Source organism: Labrus mixtus, chromosome 8 (genome assembly GCF_963584025.1).
Source record: "Labrus mixtus chromosome 8, fLabMix1.1, whole genome shotgun sequence".
Lineage (NCBI taxonomy): Eukaryota > Metazoa > Chordata > Actinopteri > Labriformes > Labridae > Labrus > Labrus mixtus.
In genome coordinates, this window is record NC_083619.1 from 18681106 (window position 1) to 18704223 (window position 23118).

Below are 23118 nucleotides of genomic sequence, written 5' to 3' on the forward strand. Positions count from 1 at the left end.
TTGTCAGTACACGATGATACGATTTGGTTCAAAAGAATAGTTTCATATTTTCCAAATCAGCCATTAATATTCTACACATGTAATGCAGAGATGTTTATTTTTAATTTCATACTTCTGTCTTTATACTAGACTTGTAGCTTCAGATGAGAGCAATCTTTAATTAATAGCAGACTTATAAACAGTCCTCATTAAGCAGAAAAAAAAAAAAATCTTGAACCGGAGCCAACATGATTCTATAATGCAGTGTCATAGAAATTCCTAGTTCATTTTTCATCAAGTCATTTTTTTACTTTAATTTGGACATCCGCTCAATCTTCTGTAGGTCTTGATGTTTATTTGATGGTTCATCAAAGCACTTAAACCAACCAGTAGACTTTTATTTCTACATTTCAGTTATTCAGTTATTTTCCTCTCAATGGTTTGAAAGTTCAAGCACTCAGTGTGATGATCTTCTGGGAATATTCATTCCATTCATTTAAGAGATTCACAATTTAGAGCCTCATTTCTTTCGATGCTTCACTGTTGAATTAGCCTGAATACTGTTTAGTGTTTGAAACTTTGAGGTGATCTGGACTATGATTTCGTGGGATTGAACACAACTAAAAACCCCTGTTATGATGACAGAATAGTAGGAATATATAAAGACTTGCATATCATGCTGTATTCATTTGTCAGTAGCTAAGGATTGCAAAGTTGTACTCTGTCTGTATTGCCTGTAGCTTTCAGGCTGATGCTGTAACAATGAAACTTAAGCTTATCTACATGAGCAGTGATACACTTTTTTAAGTAAACATATAAAGGATTAATGTTTTTTCTTCTTCTTCTGTGTCTTCTTCAGCCAATGGAATGAGTGATCCTGCAAATTCCAGTGTGGGCAGCGCCACGAGTCCTAAACTTGAGCCACCTCCTTCTCCGCACGCCAACCGCAAGAAACACAGGCGGAAAAAGAGCACGGGCATCACCAAGCCAGACGGCTTATCGGCAGGCAATGAAGGTACAACCCAATCACTCTGATACTGCTTTAGAGTACCAAACTTTCTAACACAAAGACATTTGATTATGAGACTAGCTAATTCTACAACTAACTAATTCACCTACAGGTTCTTTTTGATCCAACAGCTCTTAGGTAGATTTTCTATGTTACTTAGAACATTAAAATGGTCCTCAAATATGTACATGAAATACCATATATCCACCACTTTTTATTAAACTGTCCTCATGGTTTTCAATATTTCACTGGTAAAGATTGACCAATGCTTAAGTACCAACATCTTTCAGTGTCCACACTTCTGAATAACTGTAATGGGTGGACACGTGCATGAATTTGCTCTTCTTTTGCAGATTTTCTCAAAGTAAGACAAATGTTTTCATACATTATTGAGGATTATTGAAACCTATATTGAGAACTGAGCTCATTTTCCGATAATGCCATTATAAGTAGGTTTGTTCAGACGTGTCAGAATTAGCCTTACATCTTTTTTCAGCGTTGAGGATTAAATCCCATGGACACTTTAACAACTTATTAAGACCACAAACGAGTTCTGTGTTCTGTGTGTGTGTGTGTGTGTGTGTGTATGTGTATGTGTGTGTGTGTGTGTGTTTTTTTGGGGGGACACAAGTGAAGGATCCTTGGTGCAGTTAAGAGTCAAGTAGCTGTCTTAAGCAGCTAGTAATTAGAGATTAATAATACTAATTAGAAAATGAGTTCTTTTCTAACACGACGTGTTGCATATGTGATTGAATTAAAGGCGTGCTGTCATAAAATAACCACACACAGACTTACAGATGCCAGATGACTTGAAGCCACAAATCGGATATGTAGTCTTGTATATTCTGCAGTGCCGTACAAAAATGTGTTTGGTTTTGTATCTCTATGTGAACCCCCCCCCTGCACAATGCACACTCTCAGCCCCCCATTTCTTTCACCGCTGTCTGAATGGCCTGATCTCCAGAAGCCGTGGCCCTCCTCAGCAGGGGAGTGGCAGTCAGCTCTCCACCCAATTAATAATGATTCTCCGGCCCAATGATGAATGGAGTACCCTAATTGGATGGCATTGTGAAAACACTGGGACGCATTTCAGAGGCCATAAAACTGATGTCACAAGAGCGGGATGATCAATCAACAAGATTGATACGCTGGATAACAACAACAATGGCATTGACGCCTCCTAAATGGGGCTAAGCATTTATAATCATTATACTTTTTTATCATGGTCTTTGACAGCTTCTCTTTAAAGTCTGAATGGGTCTGTTGACCACATTGTTGTTCAGAGGGAACATCATCGCCATCTCCGAGATAAGTGCTGTGAGATAAGTGTTGCTGTTTTTTTAGTAGGAGTATTTCGGGGGAAAGTTAATCCCAGATCTGATGATTTTTTTTCTCAGGTCTAACCTGAAGAGTTCAGGTAGAGAAGCAGTGTACAGCTCCCAGCACACTTCTTGAGTGTTATATCCATTTCTTGTGTTTTATTTGACATTACTTAGCTCTTAATGGGGCTCTCATGGCAGAGCTACACACCCACATTAAAGCCAAGAGTGACTGATGGCTGGCATTATCAAACAGCATCAAATCTCATCAATAAACGCCTCACACCAGAGTAATGGAGTCGAATTGCTCCTGGACTTCATGAGGAGAAAATCTAAGGGTAATCAAGACCAGGAGGAGGCAGATTCTAAATGTGTCTCAAGTCGTCAAGCACGCACACTGTTTTCTATCTCTTTCATGCTTCTCGTCAAGCTTTTCTATTAGCATCACCTTGTCTGTTCTGCTGAGTGGTCTGGAATACAGACGTATCGCTGCTTAAATATTGGATTCATCCAAGTCTGGAATAGTCGCTGTGTCTCCTGTTAGAAGAGCAGGAAAGAGGAGAGGAAGGAAGAGGAGGAGAGGAAAGGAGAGGTGGGATCCTTGAATAAATTGCTATCAGTTTATCTCATTTACGGGGCAATCAGAAGTGTGCAATGCAGGCTGAAATTGAATTTTAGTAGTTGTGAAGCATCATAAATCAAAACAGCGTGCACGTCTTAAGGTGAGGAATCATTTTGGTCAACGTGAGACGTGCGGGAAACAGTTAGTGCATCATTATTTACAAATATGGTGCAGAAGTACTTAGCATGACTTAACTAAATGGTGGCTGAAAATGGTGAAAATCCGAGACGTAATTTACCTCAGCTTCATTATTTTGGGAAAAAGAGGCTACATGACAGACAATTATTGCAGAGAAATAGTATCTCTTCAGCAAACTTCCAGAAAGGCTTAAGCTAAATTAATCTATTCTCTTGAATGTTTATCGAACTAAAGCCATATTTAGATAAAGAGAGAATACCTTTTTCTGTTCTTCCCTTTATGCACTTTGGACACAGTCCCTAATATGGTATGCACTGTCAGAGCTGTGCAGTGTAATGAACTTCTCATGTGCTTAAAGAATGATGCAGGATGCATGGCGAGACAACTGACAGCCCCGTAATGTGTTTCCCAGCAGCCGCCCGGCGACGAGCTTTCTCGGTGTGTCGCTCGCCATAAACCCACTGGAAAATCGATGGCCGATAAAGAGTTGTGTTCAAGGGGAGCCCCCTCTGATTAATGCAGACTGTCAGGGAGCATCATTAATGTATTTCTCTTTTAAAGAAAGTGTATCAAACGCTCGTTGTTTTGGGGTTTTTTCAGCTCATCCTCTCGTGAGCGTGGAGAAGAAGTTGCAGGGATGGAGAGAAATAGTGACAACAGGCTCTTTCTGGATTCTTCAAGATTTATGGAACAAGATGTTTATTCATGCTAAGGTCACAGATAACAGGGGGAATACAAGAGCCAAGTGTTTGCTTTAAAGGCTTTGAGTTTGTTCTTTATTTTTTCTTTACATTACAAGATCTGATCTGAAGCAGCTGATAGAAGAAGAAGATTAACCTTTATTGATCCCCGCAAGGGGAAATTTCAGTTTTTACACTCTGTAGTCATGCAACACACACGTAGGCTGAAGTTTATACACACATGCACACAAACAGGATCCTATGGACATGCACTAAGGGAGAGATGTCAGAGTGACGGAGCCGCCCACAGTGGGACCGACAGTAGACCGACATGAAATCAAGACGTTCTTGTTTTTTTTGTTTTTTTTTTTAACATAATTGCCGCTATGTGAGATCTATGAACTCAAATACGCTTAAACTAGTATTGTGAAGGACTGGAATCAATTCTCTTCATTTTTAATGGTTACATTTTCTAATCAAATCTGTCTTGAATTGGTTTATAATCCACTTATTCTAATGAAAGGTTCAAAAAACAGATTTTAATCAACTAGTGTTGTTTTGTAGTTCAAATTGATTGAGTTTAAAGTGGTTGGAAGAACTCCTCTACTGGGTTGTAATAGCAGTTAGAGGAGGATTGGGAAATTAATTGTTAACTCATTGTCACAGTTGCTGGGATATGCACTTTGGAAATCACTGGGAATAAAAAAGACATAGTAGTACTAATTAGTTCAATAAGAACAAAACATTGACTGTAATGTACACAAAGTATTTCAAAGAGGTTTAATGCAAACATTTAACTTTAATTGCACATGATGACCTAAGTAACATGTACGACACACATGTTTTTACACATGCATGAAGAGCCTTAATAGAATAATGAGTACAGCTCTTCTGATTCAGAACTATCTTTAAGTGAACACTCAGACTGAAGAAATATTAGTCCTGTAAAATTACATTTATTCCACTACTACTTACTCTAAATGTAATATTTTATTTTTTGATATTCAATATCTAATAATTAGAATTGGCTATTTTATATATTATTTCTATAAGTATTTACCAGAAACCAAAACTTTAAAGCTCCTGTGAGGAGTTTTTTTTAGCTAGTTGTGATAGCAGACAGGTAGATGTGACTATTTCTATAAAGTTACTCTTTATGTCTGAAACAGCTGCCATGGGGTAGGTATCAGGCGATGATTTACAGCTCGCTGCAGAAGAATACTTTTTCTTTTCTTACATTTTTGCTCACAAAGATTCTTAATCATTGATATGTTTGACTGTTAAATGAAAGAAGGATTTTTTAAAAGGTTTATTTTGGGGATTTCTATGCCTTTATTTAGAGATAGGACAGTGGATAGAGTGAGTGGGGAATGATGCGTGAAAGGAGCCGCAGGTCGGATTCAAACCCGGGCTGCCTGCTTGGAGGACCATAGCCTATGTATATACGGGGTGCAAACTAACCACTAAGCTACTGGCGCCCCAACAGGATATATTTTTTAAATTAAAAAACACTAAATCATGTTAAGTACAAGATCAGCAGAGATATCATATACCACTTTGTCCACTGCGGTCGCTTAAATCAAAACAAACACAAAGTTCCTCACAGGAGCTTTAAAGACTAAGAGACTATTTTATTGTCTTCATTTGTAGTTGATTATTTTCCCCTAACTTTTTTTGTTCATGTCTGATTTCCTTTATGTCCTTTGTCTTACTTGGACTCAGTCCTGCAGCTTTAAATCAGTGTTTTGCCGTTTCTGACTCGTCTTCAGATTAACCGAAAGCAAGTGATCGAGGTCCTTTTATGCCCTCAACGCGTTAACCGACACTGACTGTTGAATTGAAACTGTGTCCAATCCTATACATTGTCAGTCCACCTTAATCCGGACCCTTTTGTCCCGCACCTTGGTAAACGAAGGGTTAATATCCTCTGGAGTCCAGCTGAGGATTAGGAAATGGAGGTTTAACTGCCTGTGCTAATGGTGGGTGTTTATCTCAATACTTTGTTTTGTCACTCCCCGACTCGCTCTCATTTCCGAAAGCTGTCCCTGGAGCCTCTGCTGTTGTAATGGCTTAGCTTTCTGAGCGCCACAGTACGGAGGGAAAGGAATAACAAGATTCTCATTTGGGCTCCATACACACTGCCCACAGATACATGTATAATTGGCCCTGTTTTCATTCTGCTCTGTTGTTAAATGCACTAGCTATTAGTGTAGCCGTATTGGTGCTGATTTCATGTGTTTGTTTATTGTTGGAAGGTGTGTCGTGCGCCCTGTTTTCGCTGGTGCGTGTGCATGTGAAAGTGTTTTAAAGTGTGTGCAGGAACGTGCGTCAGTATGTGTGTCAGATAGATAAAGAGTGCGCTCTATCTCTCCCTCCCTCCCTGCTCTCTTCTTTCGGAGTTTGGTCGTGGTTCCCCTGGGGCCCCTGTCGCAGTAATGGCCTGCTCCTGATTGCTCTGATACAGGTTAGGAATATTGGCTTTAATGATGTGTAAAATGAGCAAGCAGTGCCTGTGACATTTACAGATGGCACCGCCTTGGCCTGTTCTTCCCAACTGCTCGTTAATTCACAGGAACGGCAAGCACTTCTTTAAGTGACTGCCTGATGCATGCATACGACGCGACACAACAAAACAATAGCTCACCTTGTGCACCTCGTCATCGATTCAGCCAACTGTTCACACAAATGGATAAAAAGGGTAAACCTCAAGGCTAAAGACTGTTGTAAGTCCCTTCTAAGGGTTCGTCCGAGCATTCTCCAGAGGTCTTCGAGAGGCTTAGACAGAATAGATGCTGCCTGCTGTACAGACAGCACAGCTGGGCTTCGGCATTAAACCCCCGAGGTGCTAATCTGGTCCACAGGTCCTCGGTGGTGCATCAGCTGCACAGGCACAGCAATAGAGGAATCACCGTCCTCAGGTCACCCTCCTTTCTCTAGTGTTCCACTTTCATTTTCAGGTCAAACTAACGCCCCTTTAATGGTATTTAAATGTGATGTACACTTCTAAACAAGTTTAAACACAGGAAAACATTCTGTACTCAGATCTTTTACTAAAGCGAAAACAGAACCAGACTTGTCAAAATACTCCAACATGAGTAGAGGTACTTCATGCAGAAGATGCATCATGTAAATTTGCAGACGTATTATGAGCTGAATATCTTTAAAGTATCACAGTAATTATACATAAAATTCATAATTTTTTGTCAGTACTGATCCATCAAGTAGTATTTGGCCAATGTATGAGGCTGATATGGTGCTAATACCTTATACACTGTTTAGTATTTAAGCCAGGGGAAACATTTAAGGTATGTTATAGTGCTTTCACACTTGCTGAAAACTCTGTAAAAAACAGCAAACAGCCACATTTTTCGTTCGGACTTCACTCTGAGTTTCTCCGGCCAGACCCCCACTATTTTTTTCTGCAGCAAGTCTGAGTAGGATGATGTGAGAACACAGCAGGATATTCTACGGAGAATTCACCTCGAGCCAATAGGAGGGGGGAGTGACGTTTATATACTGTGACTGCTGCATAGAGTGTATGCATGCGACCTCTACGATCTCCGTGCACGTAATTGAATGGCTACATTACGTTTTCTGTTCGCCAGTTTGTTGTTCTCCACTCTTGTGTTGACATTGTGATTCCGTTAAAATACACGTAGCATTGATATAAAGGCAAATATTCTCATTATAGCGTTGTATAGTGATTCTGTTTCTCCGTCCGCTACTTCCGCGTTGTGTTTTTATGTCATGTCTGACCTCAGGAGACCCCCTGCCCCCCCTCCCGTCTGACAGGGATAGTCTTTGTCAAGTGCATATGTGAACTGTCAGGTCAGGAGGATATCCCGAGCAGTCCTCCTGGAAGTTTCTAGATATTTTCAGGAATGCATATGTGAAAACGGCTTTTTTGGGGGGGATCATTTATGTTGTTGGAAAGTTACAACGCATTTCAAGGTGTAATTATAATAGAAATGATAGAAACTGTCAGCTGACAAGAGACCTTTCTTTTTTGTGATTAAAAAGACAACACTTAAGAATCTATGTGTTTGTTATGTGATGATACATGTTAAGAAGAAGTTTGTATGTGGCGCTGGTGGCCTGGTGGCTGGTGCGTGTGCCCAATGTGAGGGGGCTATGGTCCTCTGGGCGGGCGGCCCGGGATCGGGTCAGGCCTTTGGCTCCTTTCGCTCCCCCCTCTCTATTTCATAGATTTCTGACTCTGTCCAAGGACCTGTCTTTAAATAAGGACATAAAAAAAAACAAATAAACCTTGTTTGTGATTCAAAGGACAACGTTTAAGAATCTGTGTTTGTCATCCTCGGCAGTGATTCGTATTTTTTTAGTTTGTCATCATTTGTTTAAATATTTGAAAAGTAGCTGAAAACTATGGCTGTCACATGAAATAGAGGGTATGCCTGTATTTCTTTCCCTGTGCAATGAATAGCTGTATTTAACATATATTTTTGTACACAGAAGCCATCATTTATGTTTGGCCAAACATTCTGCCCATCAAAGTGCTGCTTTGTTGCTGAAAGAGGCCTTCATGTGTCTGATAAATAACATTTATAACAGAGAGGATCCCAAAGAGTTTAATGATCAGTGTAAATGGCGGACTAAGATTCATATCTGTATCTGTTCCTTCCTCTTAGTACCTCTGTGGTCATTATAGTCTAATTTCCTTTTTATTATGCCATGTTAATTAAGGGAAATCATATTTGGCTCGTTCCTCACACTTTGCTCCTACGTTGGCTTTAAATTGTGTTCTTTCTGTCCGCCCACAAGCAGAGCTGTGTTAATTTATTTCTAATTGGCAAGAACTTGTTGATTGTGGGCTCGCGGATAGATTTGGTCAGGAGGTTAATGCTCATGTTAATGTGACAAGGTGATTGCTCCTGTGCTCGCCGCGTGCCGGCTGCAGCCGTTGAGTAATAACAGAAGCACTAATGGCCCTTTTACAAGCTCATCATGGCAGGTGCCTGTAAGATAGCATCAACACCTTTGACACATTGTTCCTGCTCAGGTTTACACTGACCCCCAGTATCATGCTTACATACGTATATTAACTGGCTGATAGAGCTGGACTGTTACGATGTTGTCAGCATTAAAAAGTAATATAAGGGTTCTGGGGCTGCATGTAATGACAATACCTGGGTCACAAATAAAAGTTCCTGCAGCACATGTTCCTCTGTCTCTTTAGTGGCTACAGTATGTCTCCTGTGTGCATTACTAGGCATGGAGAATTAGATTTGTTTTCCCTTGTATGCTCATCAGTTTAAGAAAGCAGCCATCCGTCGCTTTTTTAATCTCCATAATGAAAGTGTTTTAATGCCTCCAATTTATTGCCTGGGCAGCCAACAGAATAATTAGCTTTGTTCAGGTTTTTAAAAAAGATGAAAACACAAGTAGAAGCGCTTCTGAGTCCCAGAACCACATAATATCAAATGCATTAGTTAATGTACCTGAAGTTATATATCGGAGAAGAAATATTGATTTTTGCTGCATGTAGTCCAATGAATCGTATTTTTTCCCTTTTTAGTCCTCGCATTGGTTTCTTTAAGTTTTGATTCATCAGTTAGAGATATACAGTGTAATCGGCATCTCTGCTTTAGAACACATACATGAAGACTTTTTCTGTGGGTCTAAATAAAGAGGGTTTTAAGCCTTTATTGATTCTCTGTGACCTGTAGTCGATTCCACAAACTAAATCAGATAATTGAAGTTGGTGTCGAGCTAATTGGATTATTGCTTTCACCCTGAAGAGATGATCCTCCACCACAGCTCAAGGAGTGCTACATTAGCGGCGTCCGTCAGACGACTGTCACTTACCAGCACAGGGACGTGCCACACGGCAAAGAGGGTGAATTGATTCTGAAAATAAAGTGTCAAAATAGCCGTGAATATATGGTCTGTGTTGTGATCTTATCATCATCATAGTGGCATAATTTAAAACCCATAAAGAGTTAATTTAATATTAAGTATCTACTCATGCATCAAAAGTTAGACATTAGAATTATAAATATATTTTTGTACATTTAACATTTTGATCTTTTTAATGTTTCTTCTATTAAAAAATAATGACAAAGCTACGCGAAAAAACATTTCCCTTGTGTCTACTTGCCTCCAGTCCTCCAAACATGGTTTATGCAAATGAGCTGACTATTTGCATAGACATAATTAGGTAATTACAAATCATTTGGCTATGAGCTCAAGCATGTGCACAGACCAGAGACTTTACATTGTACAGTACACAGTTAATGAATTGCATCCGAGCAGCAGAGGCACTACAGCATGTGTTGGAACATATGTCGTGTCAGACCTCTCGTTTGAGAATGACAGGTGACATTTCCATAAATCTCCTTTAAACACAAAGAGGCGGGCAAAACACGGCAGATTCACAACTCATTTTAAAGAGAAATAAACAGGTTTCATGATATCAAAAAAACAACAACGATTATACGTGTTGTTGTGCACTAATATATTGCATTATGGTTGCACTTTGCAGTATATTATTATATGAAACCCCTGGACAAATTGTCAACTAGATAATTGAGATTATAACAAGGAGATAAATCATGGTTTCTCTTATTAACAGCTATGACAGGAATTCAAATTTTAGCCATCGAATATGAACAAATACCCAAACTGAAGCTTTGTCCGATATGCTGATAGATTAAAGATCAAAAGGCCAGTACCAGAAGATTTAAAAGTGGAAGACTGTTTTCATGATGTTTAAAGAGGCTCCGGTCATTATGGCTTTATACTCAAAATGTCAATGACATTTGTAATGTAAGTAAAAACTTTAGTTAAAAAATTTTTTTTTACACTTCACACAAATGCCAAAATCACTCAAACTCTATGGGGTGTCTTCAAGTGTCATCCATTTAAAACACACAAAAAAAAAGTTTTGAGCTAAGGCTACCATACCAGGAAAGTGACCATAGGTTTTGTAACTCATATGAGTTAAGAGTTACAAAGTGGGAATTGACGTTTTTAGCGCCCCTGGTTTTGGAAGTGAAAGTCCCCTTCATTTTTCCTACAGACAATTTTATGTGATTTACTGCTCTTCAAAGCTATAAACCCTGTTTGATCCATCATAACAAAAGAACAACAACTCCATTCTTTGATTAAATCCAGGGTACAAAGCTTGTGCACATAGAAACTTTTGAGGTAGAAGTGAACTTAAACTGGTGCATTTCATTAACAAACATCCAATAACAGAGCTGAATATTTTGTTGAGAAATAAGTCTATACAATGTGAATCTTACATTTATTATCAGATTCTTGAAATTCTACAATGTATTCAACAACTCCAACAGAGTGTTTTGTTCACAATGTTTTGATTGGGCTGTCGGTCTGATTGCTTTCTTCTCCATGGCGACAGAAACTAATGCTCTTCGGATGTGTGGTAAATAGCACACAAGACACAATTTCTCAGAAAAAAGTTGAAATCATTAAAACAAAACTGCCTTTAGTCAGTGCTGCTTCTGTTGAGTTTGTGCATAATAAAGTCCTTCCAACTCGGGGGTAATTGAAGAAAGTAAAAAGCCAGATCATTACAAATGCTTAAAGACAAAAATGTGATTTAAAACAGGGGATGTTTTGTGTTGCTGTTGATTTAGGTCAAATATTTTTAGATGTTGAGATTTTAAGGCATCATAAAAATAAAAAAAAAAGGAAGCAGAACAGGGGCGTGTCTAGTGTGGGCATGGGCCCCCCTCGAAATCTAATTAGCCTTAACAATGATTGACTTTTTACCTTGTCAGAGGCGGGAAAAGTGTGTAACATCTATCAACAAAAATATTCTTCTTCTTCTATTCTTCTGAGTGTGTGTGCCCCAGTTGGGCCACCCCAGTCTTAAAAGTCTGAACACACACCCCTGCACACAAGAGGCACCGAGAATGTATTGAAGAACTGCTAAAGCCCATTCCAAAGCTGTGTCGCTCAGATTTAACAATCAATATACATGTTGCAAAAGCACTGATTCCTTGTTCATTTGTGTTTTCCAGAGCAAGAAGATTCCTTTGAGTTCGTCATTGTGTCGCTGACGGGTCAGACATGGAACTTTGAAGCCTCTACGTACGAGGAGAGGGAACTGTGGGTCCAAGCCATTGAGAGCCAGATCTTTGCCAGTCTGCAGTGCTGTGAGAGCATCAAGAACAAGGTACAGAAAGGTCATGGAAGATGTATAAAACTATCCAAGGACTGGTGATCACAATCCGACCACAGCATCGTCATCACCCTACAGTGCTGCTGCTTCATTTACATTCCCCTCTTTCCAACCTGTGTTGTGGCCTCACCCTCCTCCGCCCCTCCTCACCCACTTCAAGCTGTCACATGTGGGAGGCTGTCAGACAGGTGCACCGCAGTGTGGGGGATCTCTTATTAGAACTGACAGACATCAGAGATAGAACACGGCTTGTGTCAGCATACTGGGGAGAAACGGCCTCATTTTCATATTCATATTTTCTCTGCCTCAGTCTTTTCCTAACACTTTGTAAAACCACCTCCCCTCCCTCCCTCCCTCCTCTCGCTGGTTGTCTACAATTTCAGTCCAGCTATAATTGTTTGCCTTCTCTAACTCTCACAATGATTAGTTCCTGCTGACTTCTTTCTCTCCCTTGATTCTTACAGTCTCGGTTAGGAAGCCAGAGTGACGCAATGGCCATTCAGTCCATACGAAACGTGAGGGGGAACAGCTTCTGTGTGGACTGTGATGCTCCCAGTGAGTACAATTCTTCCCCTCAACAGATGATTTTGTATCTACTATAAAGGTTGCAAATTGAAGGCGAGAGGTCTGTTTGAAGACATTCACAAAAATTTGACTTGAAGTGGATTTTAATTTGAAGTGTTATAGCAGTGAGAAATGCTGTTAACATCTGTTGACTATCTGTTGTATCTGTTGAACTTGATTACTTGTTCTCACCCATGAATAAGTGCATTTATAGTGCAGTGTTTCAAAGTGAGCATTTCAGGACCCGTTCCTTGGTTAAAATCGTTATTCACTCGCTAGTTCACTCTCATGTTGACAGTTAGAAGAGACCGAAAATCCAAATTGGACAAACTGGACAAACTGGGTTGGGCTCAATTTGGATTGGCAAACAGCATCAACTACGTCTCCCTGTGATAGGCTGTGACACCGTTCTCTAATGGAGGCATGTTTCCAAACAAACCTAAGTTTTTATTCTCTATCATTTTCTTTAAAAAATAAGAAAACGCGTAAACTAACATTAACGAAACAACTTCAAGGAGAGGAATTTAGACCCCATTATCTTTAAAATTACTTAAATTACTTCATAGAATATCGTGTTTCAGCACCTCTAAATGTTCATTTTTGTTACGGATTGTTTTGGGGTACATTTTGTGTTTATTTTTGACAGGACAGCTGCAGATAGATAGGAAATGTGTGTAGAGATTGAGGCGGAAGACATTCACCAGACAGCGTCAGGCCTCAGAGTCCAACCTGTGAATAGTGCAACTGGAACTGCAGCCTCTGCTCATTGGGCGCTTTTCTACCAACTGAGCTAAAGCAGCGCCCCGGTATCTTAGATTTTTTAAATAGAAGTTGAAATATACATTTACTACAATTAAGATCATCCACACAGGTGGATCATTTGAATGAAAGATTAACATCAAGTGTAATTTGTGAGATGTGAAAAGTTACATCATGCTCAGTCTAATTTAAAAAGCTTTTATAGTTTTTTCTTCTTCTTTTAAATGGAAGTCTTTCTTATCTCCTCTCATATAGACCCAGACTGGGCCAGTCTGAACCTGGGCGCCTTGATGTGCATCGAGTGCTCTGGGATACACAGAAACTTGGGCACCCACTTATCCCGTGTCCGCTCCCTGGACCTGGACGACTGGCCAGTGGAGCTCAGCATGGTGATGACAGCCATAGGTAATGCCATGGCCAACAGCGTGTGGGAGGGCGCTTTGGAGAACTACAACAAGCCAGGAAACGACAGCACCAGGTACGCTTCCCTCTACAGACAAAGGTGCTGCTTAATGAAGCGCTCAGAGATTATAGAATGAGAAGAACACACTGTCTTCTCTCCATTAGCTGCCGTTTATTAGCCAGCTACATTTCAGAATGGGCACTTCATAGTAGAGAACGCTCCATAAGAAGCAACAGGGGTCCATAAATGTCAGCTTGCTGAACCAGAGCATGGTATTTTATGTTTGAGGCCACCCTGTACACACTAATCATAGCCCCTCTGTTTTATTTGAGTAAGAACTTTGTTTACGTCTTTATCTCTCTGTTTCCTTATTGTATCCTATAATATCTTATATTTCCACTTGGGTATTGGTTTTCTTACACCCCTATCCTTCTCCTAACATGACTTGAAAATCAAAATGCTGTGTATGACATCATTAAGTTCTTACTAAATAAAGGCTCTCCAAATCTATCAAGATTGTCAGTCGACATGTAAGACATGCTAATCAGAAAAAACATCCTCAATCTCAACCACATTTGACACCAGATGTACATCAATCAAGTTTTAATATTTAGCAGGGACTGTTCAAAGTCTCGTTTCTTCCTTCTGAAACCTAAAAAGTATCTTTCTATTTAAAAAAAAAAAAATTACCACTTATATTGTACTTTGCTACTTTCCCCTTACCGCCCCGCCCCAACTTACCTCAACAGCTATCTGTTCCCTTTCCTCTGAGGTTCCCAGATCTGGTAGGAGGATTGTTTATCTCTTGGTGACAGGTGAGACCTAGCGTCCCAGTCTGACTAATGACCTGCTGTGTGGCTGTGCAGGTAATTAAGCACACCATTATGGCTAAACCCCACCCCAAGAGCCAGGCCCTGGGGCCCCAAGCTGCCGTGTCACATATCCATCACACAGGGCCGGGTCATCACTCTGTCTGTCACGGCAAATACTGTCTGTGGGCTCTCGCTGATGGCATTAGACTGTTTTAACATCACAGCTTTGTGACTTTGTTAAAAAAAAAAGTGCCACAAAAACAGAGAAACGCTGATGCTTGCCTGACTTACTTTATCTAACTACTGCTGCTATATCTGCCATGGATAAAGAATAATACAACTATGATATGAATATAATATTGTGGCTTAATAACTATGACATATTACTGATACCACATAGATTTCAACAGGTCTGATTGTGTCCTGTTGTGTTTATCCGTCATCCAGATGTGTGCCAAAAAATTGATACCATGTTTCACTGAATCTGGTAAGAAGACTGCCATTGGCCACAAAACCAGTAATATACCATGTATGTATGTACATCTGTGTTTATTGAAGTGGTAATCGGAAGGTGTCAGTTTGATGCTACCTCTAAATGGCCTTCAGAAGTAAACCAGACATTGACTACAATAGTTACTCTTTCTGTATAGATATTTATTACTGAAGACTGAAGCTGCTTATATATTACTGCTCATACATTTTTACAATTTCCATTACAAACAGTTACAAGTCCAGTTATTCTTGTGACGATAGAGAAGCCATAAGAGGTAGTACAGTGTGAGATTGTAGGGGCAAGAAAAATGCCCCTAGAATTCTTCACCGTCACTGAAATCTAAGGATGAGGCTTCATAGCTCTTCAAGGGAGATATACTCTACATTGATGTAGTGTTCATTTGTAAAGAGATGAGTTAGTAGCATGTTAGCCAATACATAATGTGCAATTTTAGCTTATATGCAATGCCAGTCTATTGATCTTTGATAGACGCGAAACTCAACAGAAGCAACAAAACAGGACACACACTTCAAAAGCGTTTGTTTGAGTTGACATTTGCATGCCAGGGAAAATGATTACAGGTCATGTTTAAATACGTGTTGGAATGCATTTTTATCAGAGAGATAATGGACATGACAGAGGCACTTTTGGCTCTTCAGCTGTAGACATTCTGATTGACGTAGGCTAATATTGGCCAAGCCTTACTCAAATATTTGTTATGATACATGTTAAGAAGTTTGTTTAAACAATATTTGGCGCCCCATGTGCGGGGGCTATGCTACTTGGTCGATTACTGGCTCTGTCGACGGACCTGTCTTTAACTAAGGACATAAAAACCCCAAGTAAACCTTAAAAAAGTGTGTATATATACTTGAAAATGCTGCTTAACTTCGGCACTGAACATTGTTTGTTTGTCTTCCTCATTCCACTTGTAGTCTCAGGCCTTACCCTCCTGAAACTATCCTGCGCTCTCCGGCCAGTTCAGAACTGAATGATGGCCTACAGTTATTTATTGAATGGTATCCGTGCCAAAGTGCTCCACTGTGGACTTGATGAAAGATTATTGATGTTGATTCCTCTCCCTACCACTGTCAGTCCCACGTCGCCTCAGGCAGGAAGGTTCTTCATTGTCTAAAAAATCCGATCTTATCCCGCAGCAGCACCTCCATTAGTTTTCACTGTCAAACCATAAATCTCATTTGCAGCATAACTAATCTGCAGACAAAAAAACACAGCAGTTGTAAATATCATATATGGCCACTGGTTATTGAGGTGCTGATGATTAGTTGCTCATAGAACAATGTACCCTTGTGGGGTAAACGCTGCTATCAAATTATTTTGCTTAAGATGAGTTTTGTCCTCTTTAAAGGGATGTAGTTTTTTTGATTGATCTCTTTTAACACCATAAATCCTGATTTGGGTCTCTGTCTGTGTATGCTCCTCATAACATGAGCAAAGCCCCTATAAGAGGAATTTTTAATTGTGTCACATCGGTGACATGCAGCAGCTTTGTGATGCCAGGCAGGCAGGTTGTGGCTCCCGAGTCCCACTAAACATTAGTGACACCTAATCTAAACGATTCAGCAACTACCTGAATATCAACTCAGTGTCTGATTGAATGTCGCCTGCAAGACTAGTTTTACCCCTTTGCATTTTTGAGATTTAACTTAAAGGCATTCATCCACAGGATTGGTTTAGCTTATGATATTCTGGATCGAAAAGAACACAATATATAGATTTGTCGTCAACAGAGGCACGCAGCAACTTAAAATTACCTGTTCACATCAGACTGATTACAAACGACATTATAGGAAATATGTATGTGTATATGTATCACATCTGATCATCTGTTTTAGAACTTGCTGAAGATTGCACGTTTCTCCGGTCTGATAATCCACTCTTCATATATCGAAGCTAAACAAAAGATAGACAAAAACAATTTCTTGATGCTTTTTAAATCAGTTGTAAGCCATAAATTGAAACACATTTTTAGATTTTCAGGTTTTTAAAAAGTCTCTGGCTTTTTTCTGTTTTTGTAACATCAGAGCAAATAATGTGTTTTTAAACGCTTATAGTTTTCTCTTTGTCTGTAAGGATTGTTAAGAATCCTGATTCTTTCATGTAAGAAGCCCAAAAATTCTTCAAAACACCTCCATGATATTTCACAACCTGGCAACCTAAAATCTATTTGAATTCATTGCTAATAAAGAGTTCTAATTAATAAATATGTAGTCTCCATAAAAAGCCATTAGTCACAGTATTAGAACCCATTTATGAAGGATTCCTGATGAAAAAGTGGCACATAATGCATTCAATGCATTATGCAGTAGTTTGGCCAGGCTGGGCTACAGTTAAATGTGTCATAATAAATGTGTGCAAGCCCTGCACTGTGGCTGATGTCTGCAGTCAGCATGTTGGAGGGCAGTTGTTCTTTTAATTAGCACCTGGGAGTCGTCGTGTTTTGCACGCCAGCTCTAATTGCTTGGCATGTTTGTGATAGAAAACACCGCAGACTATTTTGACGGATTATGTGGGGGGGGGGGGGGTGGGTCCAACAGATACCTTTACCCTTATCTTCTACTGGTAGTACACACACACACACACACACACACACACACACACACACACACACACACACACACCAGTTCTCATTTGGGGGAGATGTCCCGGAGCGTGGACGGATGTGGACGGCTATCCCTCACTGACGCGGGCCTCTCACTGTCACCCTCTGTAGGCTCCGCGCCGCCCTCGGCCACAGGCAGGTAATAGCTCTGATGAGAGCCCTCCACTTTGTTTCAGAAATAATTTGCCACTCCTGCCGCCTGCAGGGGCTGCGTGGTAATAAAAATGAATCACACCGCTAACCTCTCCAAACCTGGCCCCTGCTGCCTTTTTTTTTAACCCCTTCTTCTGCTCCGGCTCTGGCATCTTGCCTCGTGCTCATGTGCAGTTTTGTTGCATTTGCAACATCGGCACTGCAGCCATTAGTTTCAGTTCTAGGATTTGTCCGAATTGGCTCCTGCCCTGGACAATAATCCCCAATACACAAGAGTTAAGCTTCAGGGCTACTCACAGGTTAGGAGGGCTGAAACGCCAACTCCCAAAAGAGCTTTTAGAATAGCCGGCCTTGCCAGGAGCCCTTGTGGAGGAAGAGTAATTAAGACAAATGAATGACTGGGTCTTCCCATGTCCTCTCGCTCTCGCTCTCTCTCTCTCTCTCTCTCTCTCTCTCTCTCGCTCTCTCTCTCTCTCTCTCTCTCTCTCTCTCTCTCTCTCTCTCTCTCTCTCTCTCTCTCCTCTCTCTCTCTCTCTCTAAATGAAACCCACAGGTCAGTAATTAGCCCTGTGTGGGAGAAGTGGTACCACAGTCACTAATTGCCCACATGCCACCGGGTTTCAGAGCCAGGTAGATGTAGGATTCATTATTGCTCAGTCCACTTAACAGTTCAATTCAGCTTCAATATTGTTAGCCTTACAAAACCATTACCCCAAGCTCTTGTTTGATGAAAGCAAAAGGACCCAGGACAGTCCGTCTATGCCACTGAAATTTCGTACATAAGTGAAGCAGGCTGCATACATAAGCAGGGCATGTGTTATCGTCCCCTCAGCTTTGTCTGTGAGGCAAGAGTTCAGCAGGGGTTAACAGCATGAGCATTTAAGGGTGTTAGTCTTGCTGGCACAAAAACACAGCCACTCCATCACGAGGAGTCTGACAACCTCATTAATGTCACAATATATTCAACTCATCCCTCTGCCTGTCTACGGCTCACAGATGCTCTCCTATTGGCCTCTCTATAGAGATCGACACAACAACCTTTTGAATTCCGGTCATCTGTTCAGACCTCGCTCTGGAGGCAGAAAAAAAAGTGGCATCTTTTCTTCTCCTGAAAAATATTTGCCTTAATTCATTTGCAGCTGTTACTCTCAGTGCAGAGCATAGCGTGTCTACTCGCCACTGTACCCGCTGAACCAGAGGGGGCATTATTTAGTACTTTTCGCTGCAGCGTTTACTGTGTTCCTCCTTCATTACTCCTGCTTAGCAACCTTTGATGCTTTGGGGCCCAGCTTTCTCTCCCTGTTGTGTTGGCTTTTTTTCCATCTCTGTCGTTTTCCCTCGGAGCCCCCTCTCTGTCTTTCTGCTGCTGTCCCTCTTCCTTGCTCTCTGTCTCTTCCCTCCCCTCGGTTTGTGGAAGTGAAGCTGCTTGCTGCATGGGAATCGGTCCAATGCTAGTCGCCCACCCCCACTGCGAGGTCTGTTTAGGCCGGTCAAACCCCAAGACCCCCCTATCCCACCCTCCCAACGCCATTTCTACCCTTCACTGCGTCTATTTGATGTGTCCACAGTGAATTTGGATCCTCATGGAAGAGGAGGAGGAGCTGAAGAAGCTTTGATTGTTTAGGAGGACTCAGTATGTGTTTGAAAGATGGGTGAGTGGTGGGACGGACATCCTCCTCTTCCTATGGACCAATGCACCTTTATTGCAGGCAGTCAGATTGGTCATTCCGGAGCTCCACCACCATTGGCTCCGCCCCCGCTGTCTCAGTTTCCCTTCCCTTCATATAAATTCCCGTTCGCCTTTGTCTTTCAGGCTTGACTAATTATCCTTGTTTGTCCCTCTTTATTTGAATTCAGTCATGTGTTCTTGACTCTGTGGGCTGGGTTTAGGAGAATCATTCCGCCATTTGCCACTTAATTAAGTCAGGGTCAGGATCCATTGCTCAACGGAGAGCTGAAAGGACAGAGCTCTAATAGAATTATAAAAGAGGCCTTTCTCTACTGTTAAGGCTGCCTTTATCTAGGTGGGATCTGCGTGGGCAAATGAAAGGGGACACCAGCTCTGGACAGGAGCCCATTTCCACTTTAAACTCAGTTAGCATTTTGATGTTTGCCCGTGATTCTTTTAAATAAATCAGCAATAGGAAGTTAAACACGGATTATCTGCTTTGAGATTGCTCTGAATAACAATGGAAATGTGTGGTACAGCAAACCCAGCTTGTTTTTTTAGTTAAAAGAGACACAGGCATTTTTATTAGGAACCTTGAGCTCCCCTCTGTCCCCTGAGCAACAGAGAAATTTAGAACAAGTATGTGCTCAAGGCAGGGTGGGGAAATTGGAGTCTGTTACTGCCCATGCCTTGATGTGTGTGTGTGTGTGTGTGTGTGTGTGTGTGTGTGTGTGTGTGTGTGTGTGTGTGTGTGTGTGTGTGTGTGTGTGTGTGTGTGTGTGTGTGTCTGTGTGTGTGTGTGTGTGTGTGTGTGTGTGTGTGTGTGTGTGTGTGTGTGTGTGTGTGTATAAGAGTAACAATCAGTTCAATTTCCTAAATATCCCCCCATGCTGAGAAAATTCCCTCCTTCCCTCTCCACCCCCCACCCTGGCGCTCTGACCTGGCGCTTTGACATGCTAAATCTGCTGATTTTATTTTTATTCCTCCTGCGGTGAGGAAGTGTCCTTTTCAAGGGTCTCAGTTTTCCCCCCTGACTGTCTTAACCCTACCTCTGTTTGGATTGTTTTTCTTTTTCAAACAAAAGACAGAGGCGGGATTACCATTTCACTTCCTTTCACACTCTGGCTTTCAAGTGGCAGCAGCTTAGGAACTTACAAAAAAAACACTTCTTGTGTTTTTTTTTTGGTTTTTTTTTTATGTATCAACATAAAAGTTGACCGCATTAAAAGAAGTGCAGTTGAGTTTAAAACTCAGCATCAGCACTGATCGAGGCCTTTTCCTGCCGTTTTCTTGGGGGCTGATTTTGAAGCGGAGGATAACAAAGTGTCCTCAGGGCTCCTTTCTGAGATGTTGACGTCTTCTTAATGGCTCTCCTCCTCAGCCTTTTTGTTTCACGTCTTGGTGCTAACTTTCTGCCTCATTTAGCTCATATCAATTCACTGGGCTCTACAGAATCAGCATCTCATTCATGGTCCAGCTTTCTGAAACTAACTTTGGACAACAAGCTTTTTAACCACGCTCAGTTTTTTTTTTTCTTATAGACTGATGATTTTTGCCTTGAGGATTACAATGGGGTTTGAAGTTTTTAGACGTACTTTATCCTCTTAAGCAGTGAGATAAAAAACTTGTTTTCAAAGAGTCCACCGGAAATAGGAGGGGAGGGCAGGACGGCCCCTTCCTGCTCTGAGCAGTCCTCTGCTTCTAAGGCCAATTGATTTGCTAACAGGCTTGTCCACACATAATGACTGAGTAGGGATTGATGAAGGTCTTACACCATAAAACTCTGGGCCACTGCAATTGCCTGCCATTAGAGCTGTATTGTTGCAAACATAATACCCTCATCCTTAAGAAAAGATTCTCTTGTGGTGTCGCCGGGTAAAAGAGTCTTTCCCCTACAGTTTCTTTGAGGTCATAACAAAAATGTACCCATATGGTTATCAACACGATTGTTTTAAGACTATTTAAGAATATGGGTAAAATAACTTAATGAGGTTCTGCTGGTGTTTTACAGTTAATCAATCTGTGCTTGAGCGCTGATAAAGACCTGTACGTCTTCCATCACCTCCTTAACTCCTGTAGCCTGGGCTGCTGCCAGCCTCCTCTGTGTAAGACAGACTGCTCTGTGGAGTGAGCCTGGCAGCTGACATATGAGTCTGAAAGTGGTTGCTGTCTGTGGTGAGTTGGCTGCCCTCACACCTAGCTGTGAAGGTTGTAATAAAAGCCAGTGACTAATGTTGAACGGGTTACTATTGTTAAAACTGCTGCTGTAATTGAAATTGTGCTACTTGGGGGTATACTCGGGGTCAGTTCACACAAATTACAGAGGAACATCTTTTCTATTACCCTGATGTTCATTTTCCATGCCGATTGTGTCTTTTCATTCTAAGATCTCTAGATATCTGTGGGTTATACTACAGTGTTATTTCAAGAGGAAGAAGGAGGATAACGCTTGAAATAAACAACAATATTTTTAACAACACATCCTTTGAAAAGACCAAAACCAACATGAATTGTTCCTGATGAAACACTGCCCATGGCTAAATTGTGACCCCCCCCCCCCCCCCTCCCTACTAAGCTGCTCCATAGAGCCACATTGTTGTCCAGAAACTATTAAAGTCACATGAATTAGCCTCAGTGTTGCACAGGGTGACATGTCTCTCATTACAATAATCATACTGTAGGCATTGGATTTTATTAAAGTGAAACCAGCGTACAACTTCCCAGCATTAAAATGATTCGTGCACCAAATGTCTATTCATTCACATCTTGAAATAGTCTCAGACAAAATGCACTATTTCTTCTCCTTGTTTTTAGTAAAAACTACATCACCCAGCTGTTTGTGTCTTTTAAAGTAAAAAAGTTACATTTTGACATTGTGGAGCCTTTACATTTCCTGTCAAAAAGGTCTTCAGGGCAAACTACTCCAGACCTAGTTGGAAACTATTGGCAGAAGGAAGATTGTTGGTTGTATGTTACGGTTCTCAGTCAATCAGGTCACGATATTCAAAGTGTCATCCATTAGGCAACTTGGTTGAACTATTGGAGGCAATATCTTCGACAGTTTTTTTTTTTTGAGAAGCCTTTGGATGGAAAGTCGACCGGACACAGGTGCCTTTTGCATTCAACTTTGATTTTTTAAATTTTTCCCGGGGGTATATTTTGCAAAATTGCACACAAAAATAATAATTTTGATTGAAAAAATAAAATCTGTTTTATATTTTAAATGACATTTTACAAACCTGTGAACAAAAAAAAAACAACATTAATATATTTTGAATTGAGGTTGAAAATTTAAATTTCAGGAAGCGATATTTAGATGAACTTTTGTAAATCTGGTAAACAAACCCTTCACGATTATTTTATCGTTTTTTTCATAGACGTGATGTACTGTTGCTCATCACTTAGGGTTGATTTTGCTAATATAGTTGTTCAGTTCCAATTTATTTTCTTTGTGATTTTGATTAAATGGAATTTAATTGAATATGAGTCAGTTAGGGAGCCTTGGTCCGTTGATAGTGAGTCCCATGGGAGCCTTGTCACTCCAGTCCGCGTCCCGAATTCAACTTATCCGGACAAACCTTCTCCTCTCTGTCACTCACCCACAAACCCAAACAACAGCGTCTTTCTGCTCCCCTTATCACACCGGCTGACAGGGTCACGAGGTTACTGCCACACTGGGCATGCTCAGTCATCCACATATTGATATTGATTTTTCTTCTGCTTTCTTATGT

At 40.8% G+C, this 23118-nt stretch overlaps 1 protein-coding gene across 3 annotated transcripts in view; it reads left to right on the forward strand.

Annotated features, from left to right (window-relative positions):
- The window catches only part of agap3 (ArfGAP with GTPase domain, ankyrin repeat and PH domain 3), a 117865-nt gene that overhangs the window by 89994 nt on the left and 4753 nt on the right, over positions 1–23118 (forward strand). For all 3 annotated transcript variants that reach the window (XM_061044892.1, XM_061044893.1, XM_061044891.1), the window contains exons 13-16: positions 839–994; positions 11751–11905; positions 12376–12466; positions 13490–13712. In XM_061044892.1, coding sequence (XP_060900875.1) covers positions 839–994; positions 11751–11905; positions 12376–12466; positions 13490–13712 — 625 coding nt within the window. The remainder of the gene's footprint in view (positions 1–838; positions 995–11750; positions 11906–12375; positions 12467–13489; positions 13713–23118) is intronic.